Genomic DNA, 17,755 nt, shown 5'->3' with positions numbered 1-17,755 from the left:
AATTTAGCTGGAGCCAAGGAATTAGGTTCTTCACAGTTAATAGTTCTGGTATTCTCTCTTAGCCCTTGCAGTGTTTACCAGGAGGTATTTTAGCTGGAGCCATTGTCTGGCCTTCCTGCTTATCTCCCAACCTCCTGCTATTAAACTAAGACACATATGCGTACAGTAAAAATTCCCAGTGAGCCAAAATAGCTATACAATTATGAGCCCAATAACCAGGTCACATACAGTATTCATAAATTATTACATACCAGCCCCATGTCCTTCACAATCCTTATGAAGGGTAGCCTGCTAAGCTAGCACCACACTATTCTAGGTTGTCTTTAAGAAACATCTCTCTGACAGCAAAGGCAGACACTGGCACTGAGGCAGAAGAAGTGGTCTCAGGGAAACTATATGGTTTACACAAGAAAGCACATTTTGCTGAACCTGGCTTTAGGGACCAAGGCTAGAGTTCCATGAGCTGAATTCTCCTCTCTCCTCAGTGGGGTGGGACAAGGCTGGCTCTTGGTAATCTCTCTGAGTTTCAATGGAGCAAAGCACATTGGGAACTGAAGCTCATCATGGCTGCCATAACAGTAGACCTAGCTTCCAGCAAGGTCTGATGGAATGTGAGGAATGTATAACAACAGCACCTTTGACAGACCAAGGGAGAGACACAGAAAGAATCAGGCTCTAGAGACCTCTCTCCTGGAAGAAGCAAACAAATAAACCCATTTCCTTATGTTTTTATTTTGCAATGATTTTTGCTGTAATTACTTTGAGGCACATATTCACGTTTCTCTGAGCATTCTGTTAGTGTCCTTCTGGCAGAGCCTCCTCCTCCCTTCTGCTCTGTGTGCAGGTCACCCAAGATTCTGCCCTTAGACCTTTCTCTTCTCACTGTAAACCCTGTCTCTGGGAGATCTCATCTTGCTTCAGTGATCATTTTATGCTGAGGACACATACATACCTCTCTCCATCACAAACCTAGATTAGATATGGCAATCTACTCGACATAGGGCTATGCTTCAAAACCTTCCAGTGGCAGAAACCAGTGTAGACAGCAGTGGCCCACGTTATAAGTTAAGTATCTCACTAAAGGTTGCACTCATGGCTCCTTGATCCCCACTAGCTACTTGTGAGTTTCTGGGAGATGTTAGTACCCATTGGACTATATTCAAATCTTTCCCCTTCTTACTTCTCAATATTGCTAAGATCCATCTGTTTCTTTCCACTCCCACAACCAAACCTCTTGTACAAGCCCTCATTATATCCTGCCTATGCTACTGAAACACCCTCCTTTCTGGCTTCTCAAACACAAACATTGCCCTTCCTTGTCCACAGATTTGATCATGTCATTCCCCTCTTCCAATCCTTCCTTTGCTATCTACTTACTATTGAATAAAGCTTCCTTCAAAGCTCTCCACATTTCTGTCCCTCCCTTTTCAAATTTTATGCTGCCTCTATCTCTCCACTCCACCAATGTTCCCAGGCTCGTCTGTTTGTCAACTTCTTACAGTCACCTCCATGCTTTCGATCATGCAACTTCCTATGCACTGTACAACCTTCCTGAACCCATCAGAAGGCTGCTACCCTACTTATATTTAAGTCCCCTTTAAGACCAATTTCTGCTCTGCAGCTTACAGTGAATGGCATTAACTTGTATATACATTGCCTTGTTTTTGTTACCCTGTTAGTATCTTCTGCCTACGAGTCTGTCTATCTGTTTTTAGATTGTGAGCTCCCTGGAATAGGCACCAGACTTCTTTAATGTCCGGAAAGTGACTAGCACACATTTGGTGTGACCATAAAATAAATAAATAAATGCCTCCAAAGGGTGTCTGGAAGACACTCAAGCAGTGAGACTTTAATTAGATTTTGTTCCTTTTTGGGATTGGTTAAAATAAAGTTACCCAGAAAATATGATTGCTTCCTTTTTTTAAAGCACATTCCACAGACTCATTCTTTTAGTTTGTCCTGCAATAGGCACCACCAAAATATACATTCTGGTGAACGATAGTAGCCAGAGTGGGGACAGCAGAGTTGATTACACTGAAGACAGGCAAGAGTAAAACAAATCCTAGGGAGGATATTGGTTTGAGTTTACTTTACAGACAAGGAGAAGGGGATCCAATGCATATGGTGTCACTCGCATTAAAACCTGTTTGTAAAAGTTGATCAATCACCTTAAATAAGTTTCATGTTTTGCTAAATATATAAAATTGGTATCAGAGATGTTTTTACCTCACTTTCAAGAAAGAAAAGAACCAACATCCTAATGAGGTTTCCATTTGGACTGTTCCGTCCTCTCCTCTTCGCTAATGCTTCTTCTGCCTGGGGGTCATGCCTGCTAAACAGTCTAGAAATAAGTAACAGGAGTTATAATATTTATATTAAACAGCTTTGTTTGCTCAACATTATGGCTAACATGTTCATTCATAAAATACATTAAAAAAACCAAACCATTTCCCCTAAAAAACAAACAAACTGCATTTGTTCAGCACCACAGGGCCAGAAACACTTCACACAATGAAAAAATTATGAAATGTACTAGTGTAAAATGTTTATATTATAGCTGGTATTTTAAAGTTTTTAAGTCTTGTGCTGGTATAGCTATCTTGCTGAAAAACAATGTTATTGTGACACTACCAATATAAGAACTAACTGTATGTAGGAGGCTCTAAACTGGATTGCAGCCTGCTTTAACCATGGCTCAGTAATCATAAACTGAACTCAAGTATTTAAACAAAATGCTAACTATGAAAGGAGGCTTCCTCCCACCCCAACACTGACCTTTATTTCATAAAAATATTGAGGATAAAAATGAGTTACAGTCCAACCTTTGTATGTTTTTTAATCTTCACTTTTACTTAGTTTTGTGCAAACTGGCTGGGTGTGGCTGCAACTGAACCTTGTCCTTGTAAAAGACCGTGTACGGCGGGTCAAGGTCAAGGCTTTAATCTCAGAAACTCATCTTGCCGACGTCACCACCAGCAGGAAAAAGATTTTCTGTGACAGGTGGGAAAGGGAGCAGGAGCCCAGCAGTTCAAAGGGTGGCCCATTAGCCTGGAGAGGACCAAGCTAAGATCCCACTGTGAGACAGGGCTCCACACCTGCGGGAAGAGTCTCTTGAGGCCTCTCAAGAATCTGACCGCCATGTCATGAGAAAACACCATCTGGCCCTGGATCGGAGGATGGAAAGCAGAGATGGCTGAGGCGCACTATAACGGAGGAGTGTGTCAGACCTTGGTTCCTCAGGTGAAGCAGGTAGTCCAAGATGGACTGAACGGAAGAACGCGAGGGAGAGATGCCATGCTCAGAAGCTCAGTGGGAAATCCTCGTCCACTTGGCCAGGTACGTCAGTCTGGTTGAGGGCTTCCTATTCTCTAGGAGGACCTGTTGAACCGCATCCGAACAGGTCCATTTCTCTGGGTTCAGTCACGCAGCATCCAGGCTGAGAGGTTCAGGGACGCGAGATTGGGATGCAATAGCCGACTGTGGTCCTGTGACAGCAGGTCCAGACAGTTGGGCACGGGCCAGGGAGGGGCCTTGTGCCCGGCTCATGAGTGTGCCAAACCAGCGTTTGCGAGGCCATGCCAGGGTTATGATAACCTGTGCTTTGTCTCTCTTGATCATTGTCAGTGCCTAGCTGATGAGCAGAATCGGCAAGAACGCGTACATCAGTCCCCCCAACCATGACAGAAAGAGGGTGTCAGAGATGGATCCCCTGCTCAGACCTTGCCAAGAACAGAACCAAGGACACTTCCTGTTCTGTCTGGTGGTGAACAGGTCCACTTGGGGAGTTCCCCACCTCTGGAAGATCATGCAGGCTACCTCCGGGTGGAGCAACCACTCGTGGTGGAGAAGTCCCTGCTGAGCTGATCCACCAGCGCCAGGAAGGTGAGAAGCTTCCAGGTGGATTTCATGGCTTATGCAGAAGTCCCACAGACGGAGTGCCTCTTCACAGAGAGCCAACAAGCGCGCTCTCCCATTCCTGCTGATGTAGAACATCAAGGCTGTATTGTCCGTCAGGACTTGCACCACCTTGCCCAACAGGTGGGATAGGAAGACTCCGCATTCCAGCCAAACTGCTCTGAGCTCTTTGACGTTTATGTGCAACTTCGCCTCCTCCGGGGACCACATCCCTTGTGTCTAGAAGTCGCCAAGATGCGCCCCCCAGCTGAGGTCCGAGGCATCCAGCATCAACTCGATGGAGTGAGGGGGGTTGTCGAACGGAACCCCCTCTAGGACTGTCCTGTTGTCGGTCCACCATCACAGCGAGGTAAGTATTGCCCGGGGAATGATAATTTTTTCCAGGGTGTTCCAGGACTGGGAATAGACCGTCCCCAGCCATTGTTGCGTGGGCCGCATCTGGAGCCTGGCATGGCGGACAACGTAAGTGCACACTGCCATGTGACCCAGCGGATGCAGACAGACCCTGGCCTTAGTCAGGGGGAACGCAGAGACTTCCACAATGAGGTCTGTTAATGTCTGGAACTTTTCCAGCAGCAGGAGCGCTCTGGCGCGGGTTGAGTTCAAGACCACTCCAATGAACTGTATCCTCTGCACCGGCACTAACATCGACTTTCTGTCATTTACCAGGAGGCCCAGGGAGCGGCACATGGCTTGAAGCACCACGACATACCTTTGGACTTGAGACCTAGAGCTGCCCTTGACCAGCCAGCCATCGAGGTACATGTAGATCTGGATACCCTGGCACCTGAGTTCAGCACTACCACCGACATGCACTTGATAAATATTCTCGGTGCTGTCGCCAGGCCGAACAGGAGGACGACAAACTGGTAGTGGTGGGGGCCCACCGTAAACTGGAGGAAGCATCCGTATCCTTGAAAGATTGCTATGTGGAAGTATGCGTCATTCAAGTCGAGGGCGACATACCAGTCCCCCGGATCCAGGGAGAGGATGATAGAAGCCAGGGAGATGTGGAATGTAAGCTTCTTCATATACCTGTTGAGGTCTTTCAGGTCCAGGATGGGCTGTAGACCGCCCTTGGCCTTTGGGATTGAAAAGTACCGGGAATAGAACCTGTACTCGAGAGGAACTTCTTCGATCGCACCCAGCTGTAGTAACCCCTCTACCTCCTGCACGAGGAGACTCTTGTGAGAAACGTCCCTGAAGAGAGACCTGGAAGGTGGGTGGGAATGGGGGTAGAAAGGAACTGAAGGGTATAACCCTGCTCCACTGTGCTAAGGACCCAGCGGTCCAAAGTTATAGCAGTCCAAGCAGGGAGGAAAAAGGAAAGGTAGTTGGAGAACACTGGGAAAAATGGATCCAGGGAATAGTCTGGTAGGTTGCCCTGGGGCGCACCATCAAAACGACCGTTTGGCCTCTTGCTTGTTACGGGTCAAGCCCGATTGGGCAGAGGGTGGATGTGGGTGGCTCAGGCAGTGTTTGTAGACCTTGGCTCATTTGTGGGGCTGGTCCTGCCAAGACTGGCTCCCCTGGATGTAGGGACCCAGGGTTTTCAGGGTGGTGCAGGAGTCCTTGAGGCCATGCAACTTGCTGTTTGTTTGCTCCACAAATACGGCTTGGCCGTTGAAGGGCAAGTCCTGCATTGACTGCTGGGCCTCGGTGGACAACCCAGAGAGGAGCAGCCAAGAGGCTCCCCGCATGGAGATAGCAGAAGCCATGGCGTGGGCAGCCAGAGTAGCAGCATCTGACGCCACCTGGAGGCCTCCCTGGCCGCAGTCATGCCTTCATCAAGGATCACTTGAAAATCCTTCTTGGAAGCTTCAGGGAGCGACCCTTCGAACTTGGCCATGGCTTGCCACGTCTGAAGTTATATCGGCCAAGGAGGGCTTGGTGGTTGGCCACTCTCAGCTGACGGCTGGAAGACAAATAAACCTTATGTCCAAAGAGATCCAGCTTCCTCAAGGCTTTAGTTTTGGGGGTCGCTCCAGATTGTCCTTGCCTCTCCTTGTGGTTAACTACCTCGACCACAAGGGAATTGGGGGCTGGGTGGGAGTATAAGAACTCATGCCCTTTGGTAGGCACAAAGTACTTGCGTTCAGCCCTTTTGAGATAGGGGCCAGGGAAGAGGGAGTCTGCCACAGGGCATTAGTGATTTTAGAAACCCCTTCATGAAGCGGTAGAGCCATTTGGCAGGAGCCGAAGACGTCAAACAGAGAGTCCGAGGGCTCTTCCAATTCCTCTGCCTGAAGCCCCAGGTTGGAAGCGACCATCTTCAAAAGTTCTCGGTGTGCTTTGGTGTCATCCTGAGGAACTGGGTGAGGGGGCCCTGTGATAGCCTCATCTGGCGACGACGAGGATGATGCCGGTGCCGTGAGAATCTCCACTTCCACTGGTAGTCCACCAGTTTGCTTCCCTGGATCCTCCTGGACCTGTGGAGTCTTACCCCCCACCCCCCCAAGCCTCAAGCAGCAGAGGGGAACGAGATACCGAGACCACTGGCCTCTCCGAAGCTCCAGACACCGATCGGGCAGCCTGGGAATGATGGGTGAACCCCCAAGGGTTTCACGAGTACCATGGCGCCGGCCACTGTTTTCGGTGCTGATGATGTAGGCGGCACCACAGGAATCGGGGCTTGTCCTGAAGTCAGGGAACCTTGCTCCATACTGGAGCTATAAGAAGAGCAGTCGGTACCAGGTGACCAGGATTCAGCAGAGTGGTGGCTCTTGTCTGACCGGTGCCGGTCAGGGTCTCAGGGACCGACGGCGTTTGGCGGATCTGCGTTGGACACCCGACGATCCATGCCTCACGCTACTCGACTGGTACAGGGACGTCAAATGGGACCGGGAGCTACTATGAGCCAATTGCTGGGAGGATCTTCCTGAGTAAGGCGACCTCCTTCTTGGAGACAGGCGATGATGGCCCAGCAATCAGCTCTCTCTGATCCCTGATCGGTCCCATGATCAGTACCAGGCCCTCGGCAGCGACACATGCATAGGTCCCAACATGGGTTTTCCCAAGACTGGGGTACCACTAGAGCCAGTGTGGGTGGCACAGGGACCATCAGGATCTCTTGAGCTGCTTGAAGGACTTCGGGTGTCAATGGCACCTGAAGCTAGCCAGGGCCTGCAATGCTATCTGGAGTCGCGGGCAAAGTATGGGATGGGTTGCACCACTCGACTTGCGCTAGGGCCCGACTTCCTGAAGGGAGCGTTGAGCTGCCTGGCACAGGTCCTGGCTCATGCCCAGCCCTCTCCTTTCCCTTGCAGGAGGTAGGAGATGTTCCCCTCAGTCTTTTTCGGGTTCTTGACTGGAGCCGTGGAGGAAGACAAGTGCCGGCTTGTGGACAGCGCTGGTGGAGCACTGCGCACGGAGGCCATGGTGCTCGGTGCACACTCGAACTGCTGTTCTGCTACCAGAGTGAGTGTCGACTCCATTAGGAGCACTTTTAGACGGATATTGCGCTCCTTCTTTGTCCTTGGTTTGAAGGACTTGCAGATACGACACTTATCGCTTATGGCCCCTCGCCTAAGCACCTTAGGCAGCTGGTATATGGATCACTGAGGGGCACAGGCCATTTGCAGCGATTGCAGGCTTAAAGCCTGGGGGATCGGGGCATGCTCCATCCCCTGGCTGAGTCCCGTTCGGGACTATGAGAACTTCAAGAACTACATCTAAGGGTAACTAACTGTAACAACAACTATCTACAACTACACTACAAGTTCTACAGAGTTTGTATGAACAGAGAACGAGATAACACTAGCTGAAGCAGCAGACGTTCCAGTACCGTCACTGGCGGCAAGAAGGAACTGAGGGTGGAGGGAGCCGGCAGCACCCCTTATACCGCAGCATGTATGCACCACTCCGGGGATGCCAGAGCCAGTCCCCTACGGATACTGCTGAGGGAAAAACTTCTGGCACCGGTGCATGTAGCGAGCACACACACCTAATATGGAGTGAACATGAGCAACCACTCGAACAAGAACCTAAAGCTTCAGGGCACAAGCTAATCACTAATAGCTTGGGGTTAGGAAGAAACTAATCTATAATTATACATTATGCGATTTCTTACACTTCCTCTAAAAAACCTGGTACTGACCACTATTAGAAACAAGGTGCTGGATTAGATGGACTCTCTGGCCTTATCTGGTATACCAATTTGTGTGTTCTTCTGTGTTGGCAGATGCCTAAGAAGTGAGGATTGGCTGTAGGAACTTTACTGACCCTACCTGGTTTGATAGGGATTTCAGGTACTCTCCTCAGCACATCACCATAAATTTTTCCTGCAGATTTTAGGTGTTGCTGTGACACAGAAGCAGCTAACAAAGCGTTCACTATTCTGTGTCAGCAACCCCATTCATTACAACAAAAACATTGCTGTCATAGAATTTATCTATCTAGAATGTTGTGTGAGGTATCAAATGAAAGCTTATATAATACTGGTCATCATAAACATTGAGAGACGTATGTAGAGAGTGATGTGTACATACTAAAAATATGTTGTAATCTGTATAACCAGGACAAGCTGCAACAGGTTTTTTTCCAAACAGGAGATAACATGTCACATGTAAATTAAGCCAACATAACGGAAGCCCCATTTGCATGTGAAGTCTGGAGGAAAAACAGGTGGATGGGGATGGGGATGTGAAACCAAGAGTGGAGGGCACACTGGAGAACAAGCAGTGGTGGTGAAGAGTCTTGTCTGGGGGTGCATTTCAAAAGGGGCAAGGTGGTGATGAAAGATACATTTCACATTTTATTTATGGAACCAATTTTTTTCTAATTTGCAAACATTGTAAACTGCAGAACTGAGCAACACAGTTATGGTTTTTCCTTCAATACTTTTGTCCTTCAAGGACACATATATAGGCAGGCCCACCAACAGAAATTCTGGGCGCCAGGGCTATCCCTAAGGGGGACAGGGCCCATGGCAGAAGTGACGAATCTGTCACTTCTGGGACTGCCCGTCACTCCTAGGTGTGCACGACCGCTCTGGGCCCCACGGACCACTGCGGTCTCGCGCGTCTAGGTGCCCTGCAGCCTGCCCGGGCAATTTAAAAGGGCCCAGGGCTCCTGGCTGCCACCGCAGGCCCCCAGGCCCTTTTAAATCACCGGGGCCCCTGGACAATTGCTCCCTTTGCCCCCACACACACACTTTGGTGGGCCTATTTATAGGAAATAGGATAACATTACTTTCAAAAGAGACTTTCAGAAGAGACTTTCCACACTTGGAGAAATTGTCATGTTAGACAAAAACTAATTTATCTTTCAGATTTTTTCCATAGTTGTTTTGCCACATTTGTTAATTACTGAAGATATTTTACTACAATGTATAAAAGAACTCTTTTCCATTATCTATCATGCAGTAAGGTCATATTACTGAATTTGCATCACATCCACTTTCATAGTAAAAGACTGATACCACAAGCACAGAATCATGTTTTTTGTGCCTGATCAAGGAGGAAATCTAGGGTATTGTTGGGGAAAAAAACACCCTCATTTTCAAAATGCAAACAAAGGGAACACAAAATATCGCTGGTGAAATAAACAGCTGGTTGTATATAAGGCCTTTTCTTTCAAGTGTTTCCTGGTTTGAAAAATTCCATTAAAATGAATTCTTATACAAAAAAATTTCTGTAAAAAGTTGCAAAAATCTTTAACAATTCTAAAAATGGGGATGGGAAAATTAATATTAAAGACTTCAGAGTGTTAAAAATATTGTTCTGGTCTAGACTGCAAAGGAACAACCAGTTGAGATCTGGCCCTTTGTATTTGAGTTAGCTGCTCTCCCATGCTATACAGCAGAGTGAAGGAAAAAACTTCAACACCTCTGATCACCTGGCATCAAAGGTATCTAGCTACCACTAATAATTCACTCAATTTTTTGACATGCAAGAAAATGACCAGAGAGGTAGTTTTTAAAATAAGAAAATCCTGTTAAAAATTGCTATATTTGGAAGTAAATTGGTATCCTATTATTTCAAAGTTGAGTAAAATAAATGCCTTTAAAATAATAACTGTATATTATACAATCATGTAGGCATGTCCACAATTTGTAGTACCAGAAGCTACAATGAAAACCCAACACAAACTCAAGGGATTTGCACATAAATTAACAAATCTTTACAAACAAGTACATACAATCATATTTGTTTATACTTTAATGTCCTAAATTAATAGAAATTACTGTCTAAACTGTACAGAAAGAAAAGCATGATATAAATCCTGATTTATCAAAGCACTTAAGTAGATGCTTAACTTTAAGCATTGTGACAAAGTTCCTCCTCTACCTTGGTGGGTCTTGTGCTTATTGGCGGATTTGCTCGCCTCGGAGATTCACAGCAGCCCTCAGTTTCGCCGTTTTCGTGAACCCAGTCCAGATCAACTTCTCCTGTGTCTGAGCAAGAGTTGGGAGGATCTGGGGGGAACCCGGGCCCGCCCTCTACTCCGGGTTCCAGCCCAGGGCCCTGTGGAATGCAGCTGTCTAGAGTGCCTCCTGGAACAGCTGTGCAACAGCTACAACTCCCTGGGCTACTTCCCCATGTCCTCCTCCCAACACCTTCTTTATTCTCACCATAGGACCTTCCTCCTGGTGTCTGATAATGCTTGTACTCCTCAGTCCTCTAACAGTACACGTTCTCACTCTCAGCTCCTAGCACCTCTTGCTCCCACCTCCTTGCACGCGCACCACAAACTGAAGTGAGCTCCTTTTTAAACCCAGGTGCCCTGATTAGCCTGCCTTAATTGATTCTAGCAGCTTCTTGATTGGCTGCAGGTGTTCTAATCAACCTGTCTTGTTTTCAGAAGGTTCCTGATTGTTCTGGAACCTTCCCTGTTACCTTACCCAGGGAAAAGGGACCTACTTAACCTGGGGCTAATATATCTGCCTTCTATCACTCTCCTGTAGCCATCTGGCCCGACCCTGTCACAGCATGCAAGTACTCCTATTGAAAGTCAGTGCTTAAAAAGTTAAGCTTGTGATTAAGTGCTTTGCTGAATCAGGCCATACTTACTATATATCAACCTGTCACTTCTAGATCTCACTAGGCATTTCTGGTCTCAGGAAGCTATCATGAATCTGTTTCTCATTCCAGGATGAGAGGTAGCTTACTTTTTGTGAAGGAACTCTCCAGCTGCTACTGCAACCGGCCGGTGTGCTGAATACACCAAGTGATAAACATTCTCACAGTCTTCATTGGACAGAGCTTCTTCACTTCCACTGAAAAAGTCAGAAAGTAACACCTGAACCAAAACAAATGTTTAATTTCAGTTCCACCACCTCCCATAAGTAACTTTTATGATAGACAGTCTATATAAATACAGGGTTACCTGGGCCTCATCTAAACCCCACAGAAATTAATGGGACATTAACTTCAATGCGCTTTGAATTAGGCCCCCAAAATTTTTAAACACTTCACCACCAAAAAAAACCCACCTTTGAGTTAAAGTGGCTGCTTCTTATGAATGTAGTACACTAGGAAATGGTTAAACATTTTCTTAGAACTAAAAATGTTGCCATTCAAATTTAACAATTTGCCAGTATTTGAAGAGGCTTCTTTTGGGGAAAAAATCTAAAATTTTGCTTCTATTGAAGTGTACACATTTCAGAATTTACCAAAATAGTTACAGCTAATGCAGTAGTTCAGACTGAGAAGGCACTGTAAATGTTCATTTACACTTGAATGTTAATTTCTCCCAGAAAATTTCTTTTGGGCTGAGATGCCACACACATAGATTCAGCCAAAGATAAACTATTTTTGGAAAGTGTGCTCAAAATCCATTTAACCTTTCTGAGATAACCATTAAAAAACCCTGAACTTAAAATCAAAACCAAAAGAGTGATCTAATCACAATACCTTTTGCACGAAGATAAAACTCTTGGGGCCAGAATCTCCATTTTCAGCTATCCCCTTTGCACTGCTCTGGATTGCTGTAAATGTTCAGCTTAGAACTCCTTGGCAGCGGGAAGAGGGGAGGGCAATGCGCACCTCCCCCCAACACTCTCGCATAGGGATGGGGTGGAGCTCTTGCTTTGTCAATCCTCAACTGATTATTTGGGGTCTAAATCATGATTTTTCCTCTCTTGAGATTGGCAACATTGTTGATGATCCATAGAGTGTAAGGCAAGAAGGGACCACTAGATCATCTGATCTGTATATCACAGGACAAAACATTCCACACAGACACCCCTGGGGCACTCTATCATGGGAAGCAGTGACTATAAAAAAAGATTTGGGGGTTCTGATGGATAATCAGCTGAGCATGAGCTCCCAGTGTGACGCTGTGGCAAAAGGGCTAATGGGATCATAAGAACTAAGAATGGCCATACCGGTTCAGACCAAAGGTCCATCTAGCCCAGTATCCTGTCTTCTGACAGTGGCCAATGTCAGGTGGCCCGGAGGGAATGAACAGCTAATCATCAAATGATCCATTCCCTGTTGTTCATTCCCAGCTTCTGGCAATGCATAAACAGGGGAATCTGGAGAGGAGTAGAGAAGTTATAATTGTATTTGGCATTGGTGTGACCACTGCTGGAATACTGTGTCCCGTTCTGGTGTCAACAATTCAAGAAGTATGCTGATAAATTGAAGAGTGTTCCGAGAAGAACCACAAGAACGATGAAAGGATTAGAAAACCAGCCTTATAGTGATAGACTCAAAGAGCTGAAGCGATTTAGTTTCACAAAGAGAAGAATACGGGTGACTTGTTTACAGTCTCTAAGTCTCTACATGGGGAACAAATATTTAATAACGAGCTCTTCATTCTAGCACAGAAAGGTAGAACGTGATATGTCTGGAAGTTGAAGCTAGACAAATTCAGACTGGAAATAAGGCATAAATGTTTAAAAGTGAGAGTAATTAACTATTGGAACAACTTACCAAGGGTCATGGGAGATTCCCCATCACAGACAAGATCACGGTGGATTCTCCATCACTGACCATTTTTAAATCAAGATTGGATGTTTTTCTAAGAGATATGCTGTAGGAATTATTCTGGGAAGTCCTACGGCCTGTGTTACATAGGAGATCATACTAGGTGATCACAACGGTCCTTTCTGGCCTTAGAATCTACAAATCTGTACTGAATCCAATAACTTGTGTTTGATTAAACTGTATCTTCCAGATAGATAACCCAGTTTTGATTTGTAGGCATCAAGAGATGGAGAATCCATCACTTCCGTGATGTTTGATTCCAGTGGTTAATCACCTTCATTGTTCAAAAGGTGTGCCTAATTTTTAATTTGAATTTGTCTGTGTTCAGCTTCCAGCCACTGGGTCTTGTTATGCCTTTCTCTGATAAAAAGCCTGTAAGTACACAGTATTTTCACTCTGTAAAGGTAGCTGTACACTGTAATCAAGCCATTTATCAATCTTCTTTTTGATAAGCTGAACTGATTGAACTTCTTTAAGTCCCTCATTGTGAGGATTTTTGTGGGGGGTGGGGGTGGCTCTTTTCTACACACTCTCCAGTTTTTCAACATCATTTTAAAATGTGGACACCAGAACTGTATGCATTATTCCAATATCTGTCTCACCAATGCTGTATACAGAGGTAAAATCACCTCCCTACTTCTACTCATTACTCCCCTATTTATATATTGCATGATTGTATTAGCCCTATTTGCCACAGCATTACACTGGGAGCTCATGTTTAGTTGCTTGTCCACTATGACCTCTAAACACATTTCAGAGCCACTGCTTTGGAGCATATAATCTCCCATTCTGTAGGTATTACCTGCATTCCTTGCTACAAGCTGTATGACCTTGCATTTGGCTGTATTAAACCAAATTTTGTTTGCGTGGGCCCAGTTTACCAAGTGACCCAAATCACTATGGATGTGTCTACACAGCAAAAAAAACCTGCAGTTGGTCCATGCTAACTAACTCTGGCTTGTGGGACTGTTTCATTGCTGTATAGACTTCTGGGCTTGGGTAGGAGCCCAGGCTCTACGACCCTGCGGGGTGGGAAGGTCCCAGAGCTTGGACTCCATCCCAAGCTCGGAAGTCTACAAAACAATGAAAGAACCCTGCAGCCCAAGCCCCACAAGCATGAGGCAGCTGGCATGGGTCAGCCGTGCGTTTTCCTTTGCTGCATAGATGTACCCTCAGTATGTCTGTCCTGTCCTCATAATTGTTTACCAATCAACCAATCTTTGTGCCAGTTACATATTTTATCAGCAGTAATACTATGCTTACTTCCAGATCACTGAAGAAACATGGAATAGGCTACTGATCTCTGTGGAACCCCACTATAAACACCCTCATTAAATGAAGATTCTGCATTAATTACTTTTTGATATCTATCGGTTATCTAGTTCCTAACGTGTGCTTTACTGATACTGCATAGTACTAATTCTTAATTAGAATGTCATGTGGTATTAAGTCAAATACATCTACACAATTAACTTCATCAACCAAACTTGCAGTCTCATCAAAGAATGAAATCAGGTTTGTTTGACAAGACCTATTTTTCATAAAACCATCTTGACTGGCATTAATTATATGTCTGGCCTTTAATTTTTTTATCACTTGAATCCTGTATCAATTTTTCCATAATTTTGTCCAGGACTCATGTCATGTTCACTGGCCTATAGTTAGCTGGGTCATCCCAACTGTCCAATTTGAATGCTTGCACAAGGTCAGTTCACTTCCAATCTTCTGAAATTTCCCCAGAATTCCAAGATTAATTAAAAATTAACATTCACGGGCCAGAGATCTCTCAGCCAACTCTTTTAGGACTCTTAGTTGCAGTTATCCAGGCAGGCTGATTTAAAACATTTATCCCTAGTAGATATTGTCGAATATCTTCCTTAGTTACTAATGGATTGGGAAATATGTCATCATCCTCATATGATATGGATAGGCTTGACAGATTTCAATTTTAATAGATATCTGTTGGTAAAGGTCAATTTCAGCTGACACAATGAGATCAATGAAAAAAAATATCAAATGGTAACAGTCAGTGTGCCTGCAGGGATTGTGTGTCACCTGCCATGCAGGAAGCTTTCTACAATTCTGATGTCACGGCCTGCTCGCTCGCTCACTCACTAGCGAGAAACTGTCACAAGAATGAGTGAGCGGGTCTGTGACAGCGGGGTTATAGAGGGCTCCCTGCATGGCCGCAGGGCAGGCGACACCTGATCCCTGCGGGCACAAGGTGCAGGGAAAGGCTGCAGTCCTGGTAGGGCAGAGCAGATACCTCTGGCCAAGACAGCAAGGAGGGGAAGCAAGATGAGCCACTGGTCAGGGGGAAGGACACCCCACTACTTAATGGCTCCTGGCGTAGGGCAGGGAGCTCTCTTCAGCCCCCTCTCACTCATCAGCTGGGAATAGCTCTTGCACTTCAGGCTGGTGAGTGAGTGGGGCACTGTGCACATCCTGACCCAGCAGAGCAGAAAATCCTGGCCAGGACCGCGAGGAAGAGGAGTCATCATTGTCCCCAGCTGCAGAGGTGGCTGACCCACTGCTGAATGACTCTGTGCCCGCCTCCATGGACAGAGACTTGTTTTCCTTTTCACAGCCCTGGCAAGGAGTGCTCTGCTCTGACCCTGCAGCCTTCCCCGCATCTTGCGCCTCCAGGGATCAGGTGTCACCGATCAAGAGGTAAGTCCTCTGCAACTCTGATGTCCCTGCTCCATCACTCACCAGCCAAAAGCATGGGAATGGTCCCGGAGCCATAACTGTTCAGCAGCTGGGTGGCCTCCCCGTGACCAGGGGCTTGTCCTCCTCTTTACAGTCCTGACCAGGGGCCTCTGCTCCTCTGAGCCAGGACCACAGTCTCCCTTACCCTGGAGCCCTGGTGTCATGCCCCACAGCTGCACTGGGAACTCTCCCACTGGCAGAGCTGCCCTAACCCTAATCCCACCCCCCCACAACTCTAAATAAAATAGTTAAAAATAGGGGGAAAAAATCTTAAAAATAAAAATTGATAAAAATGGTCAAAACCAGAAAAAAAAGTAAAAATCAAGCTTTGCCACTCCTAGATATGGGTACATCATCATCCTGCTACTTTCCAAATAGAAAACACAAATATTTATTCAACATTCTGCTTTTTCTGCATCATTAACAATTCTACCCTCTCCATCTAATAATGGACCTACACTATTGCTATTATTTCCCTTTTTCCTAATATATTTTTAAAACTCCTTATTGTCCTTAGTCCTGCCAGCCAGAGATTTTTCCCTCACCTCTTTCATTTCCCTTATGTATTTTCTGCACATCATAACTTCTAATTTATATTGATTGCTATCTACTTCCCAGCCCTAGAGAGCCAAGCAACACTTCTCACAGCTTTCATACATTCTGGATTATTCTCAAACCCTGTTTCTATGCTCCACACCCAGACAGATGTGGAAGCCTTAATGTTATCCTCCAGTGAAAATCTTACTAGACACTTATTACCACTCTCCTACATTATCCCCACTCACGTTGCAAGTTTTGAACCCCCTCTCTTAGCTCTAGAAACCTACTTGGATTCTTCATCAAGGACCTGATCCAAATCTCAATGAAGTCAGTAGAAAAATTCCTACTTAATTCACTGGGCTTTGGATCATGACACAAAGGACAAGCCTCATGAAACATTCCTCCTAGCAGCAAAAACCTGCTTGATCTCTCCTGTTATCATACAGTCAAGACCATGGCTTACCTCATACTGCCTTAATCCTCCCTATCCCAGTTTTCAAGCAATGTTTCCTTCCCTAGATACAAACCAGGGAATTTAACATGAAGTATCTTTACTTCAGAGTTAAGGTTAAACTAAAGAAATCTAAACATGTTGAGGTATATTAACAAACTAATTATCAGATTTCTTTGAAAATTCATTCTGTACTTATACTTTGAGTACCAAAAATCTGGAAATAATTCACTGTATCATTAACATTTAACAGAGATGCTTAATCCTTGCTTCAACCTTAACTGTAGAGTTGTGCCCAGAATTGTCATCACAATTTTGGGGAATTAATTTTTTTTTATTGAGTTTTCAAAAAATTTAGATAATGTGCTATCATTTTGTTTTATGTAAATCATGATCTTTATTTTTTTCAGATATTACAGTGACAGCACACAAACATCATAATATTTTGAAAAGTCATTTTTCTTGAATTATAACAAGTATTGGTCTCAATTCAATATTAGGCACTTCCAAGGATGAGAACTTTAGGTTCTGCCAGACCTGAACACACAAACAATATTACATACTGAATGATTTTTTTTTTTTAAATTAGGGATTTTCAGTGTGTATTTAACAAAAACATATCTTCCATTTTATGCTTCAGTGTGTTTTTTTTTAATCAATTTAAATGAAGATCCTTCTGGTAGTTCTGAATATAATACGACACTACAGTTTTTCTTCATTCATGTATGCGCATGTATAGATGCAGCATTTTATATTATGAAATATATTCTTAAATTTGGAAATTTCCTATTGTGTTTTTGTATCTTTGACTTGAAAACAGAACAGAATTAAAGTTGCAAAGTTAAGGTTACCAGAGCATATCCTGACTTTAGTGTGGTTAAATTCTCAGTTGAACTTCGCACGCAAGTAGCTTTTGGCATTTAAAAGAAAAAAAGAACAGAGAACATAGTTAAAATGATCTGCTTGTACCGTCAGTCTATTTTGCCAGTCTGGATTTGTTTGTAACAGTGGATACACTGAAACTACTGGCACCAAGGAGTTAGTAAATTTCTGAATTTCACCAGGGTATTTTTATGCAGCCATTTATCCTATTCCTACTTCTCCAAAAATTGCTCAGTGAAATTATGACACATTTAATCCACCTTCAGTGCTACAAGTCCTTCATAATACGCATGAGAAATCTAAACCTGATACATATTCCTGGCAAAAG

General features: G+C 44.9%; 1 protein-coding gene across 6 annotated transcripts in view; it reads right to left on the bottom strand.

Moving 5' to 3' along the window:
• The window catches only part of STAG1 (STAG1 cohesin complex component), a 363,241-nt gene that overhangs the window by 146,016 nt on the left and 199,470 nt on the right, over positions 1 to 17,755 (bottom strand). For all 6 annotated transcript variants that reach the window (XM_074964074.1, XM_074964070.1, XM_074964075.1 and 3 more), the window contains 2 exons: positions 11,024 to 11,131; positions 2,227 to 2,341 (listed from right to left, as the gene is read on the bottom strand). In XM_074964074.1, coding sequence (XP_074820175.1) covers positions 2,227 to 2,341; positions 11,024 to 11,131 — 223 coding nt within the window. The remainder of the gene's footprint in view (positions 1 to 2,226; positions 2,342 to 11,023; positions 11,132 to 17,755) is intronic.

The sequence above is a fragment of the Natator depressus genome, chromosome 9 (assembly GCF_965152275.1).
Source record: "Natator depressus isolate rNatDep1 chromosome 9, rNatDep2.hap1, whole genome shotgun sequence".
Lineage (NCBI taxonomy): Eukaryota > Metazoa > Chordata > Testudines > Cheloniidae > Natator > Natator depressus.
Note: the sequence above shows the minus strand (reverse complement) of the source record. Positions and strands in the feature narration are given on the sequence as shown.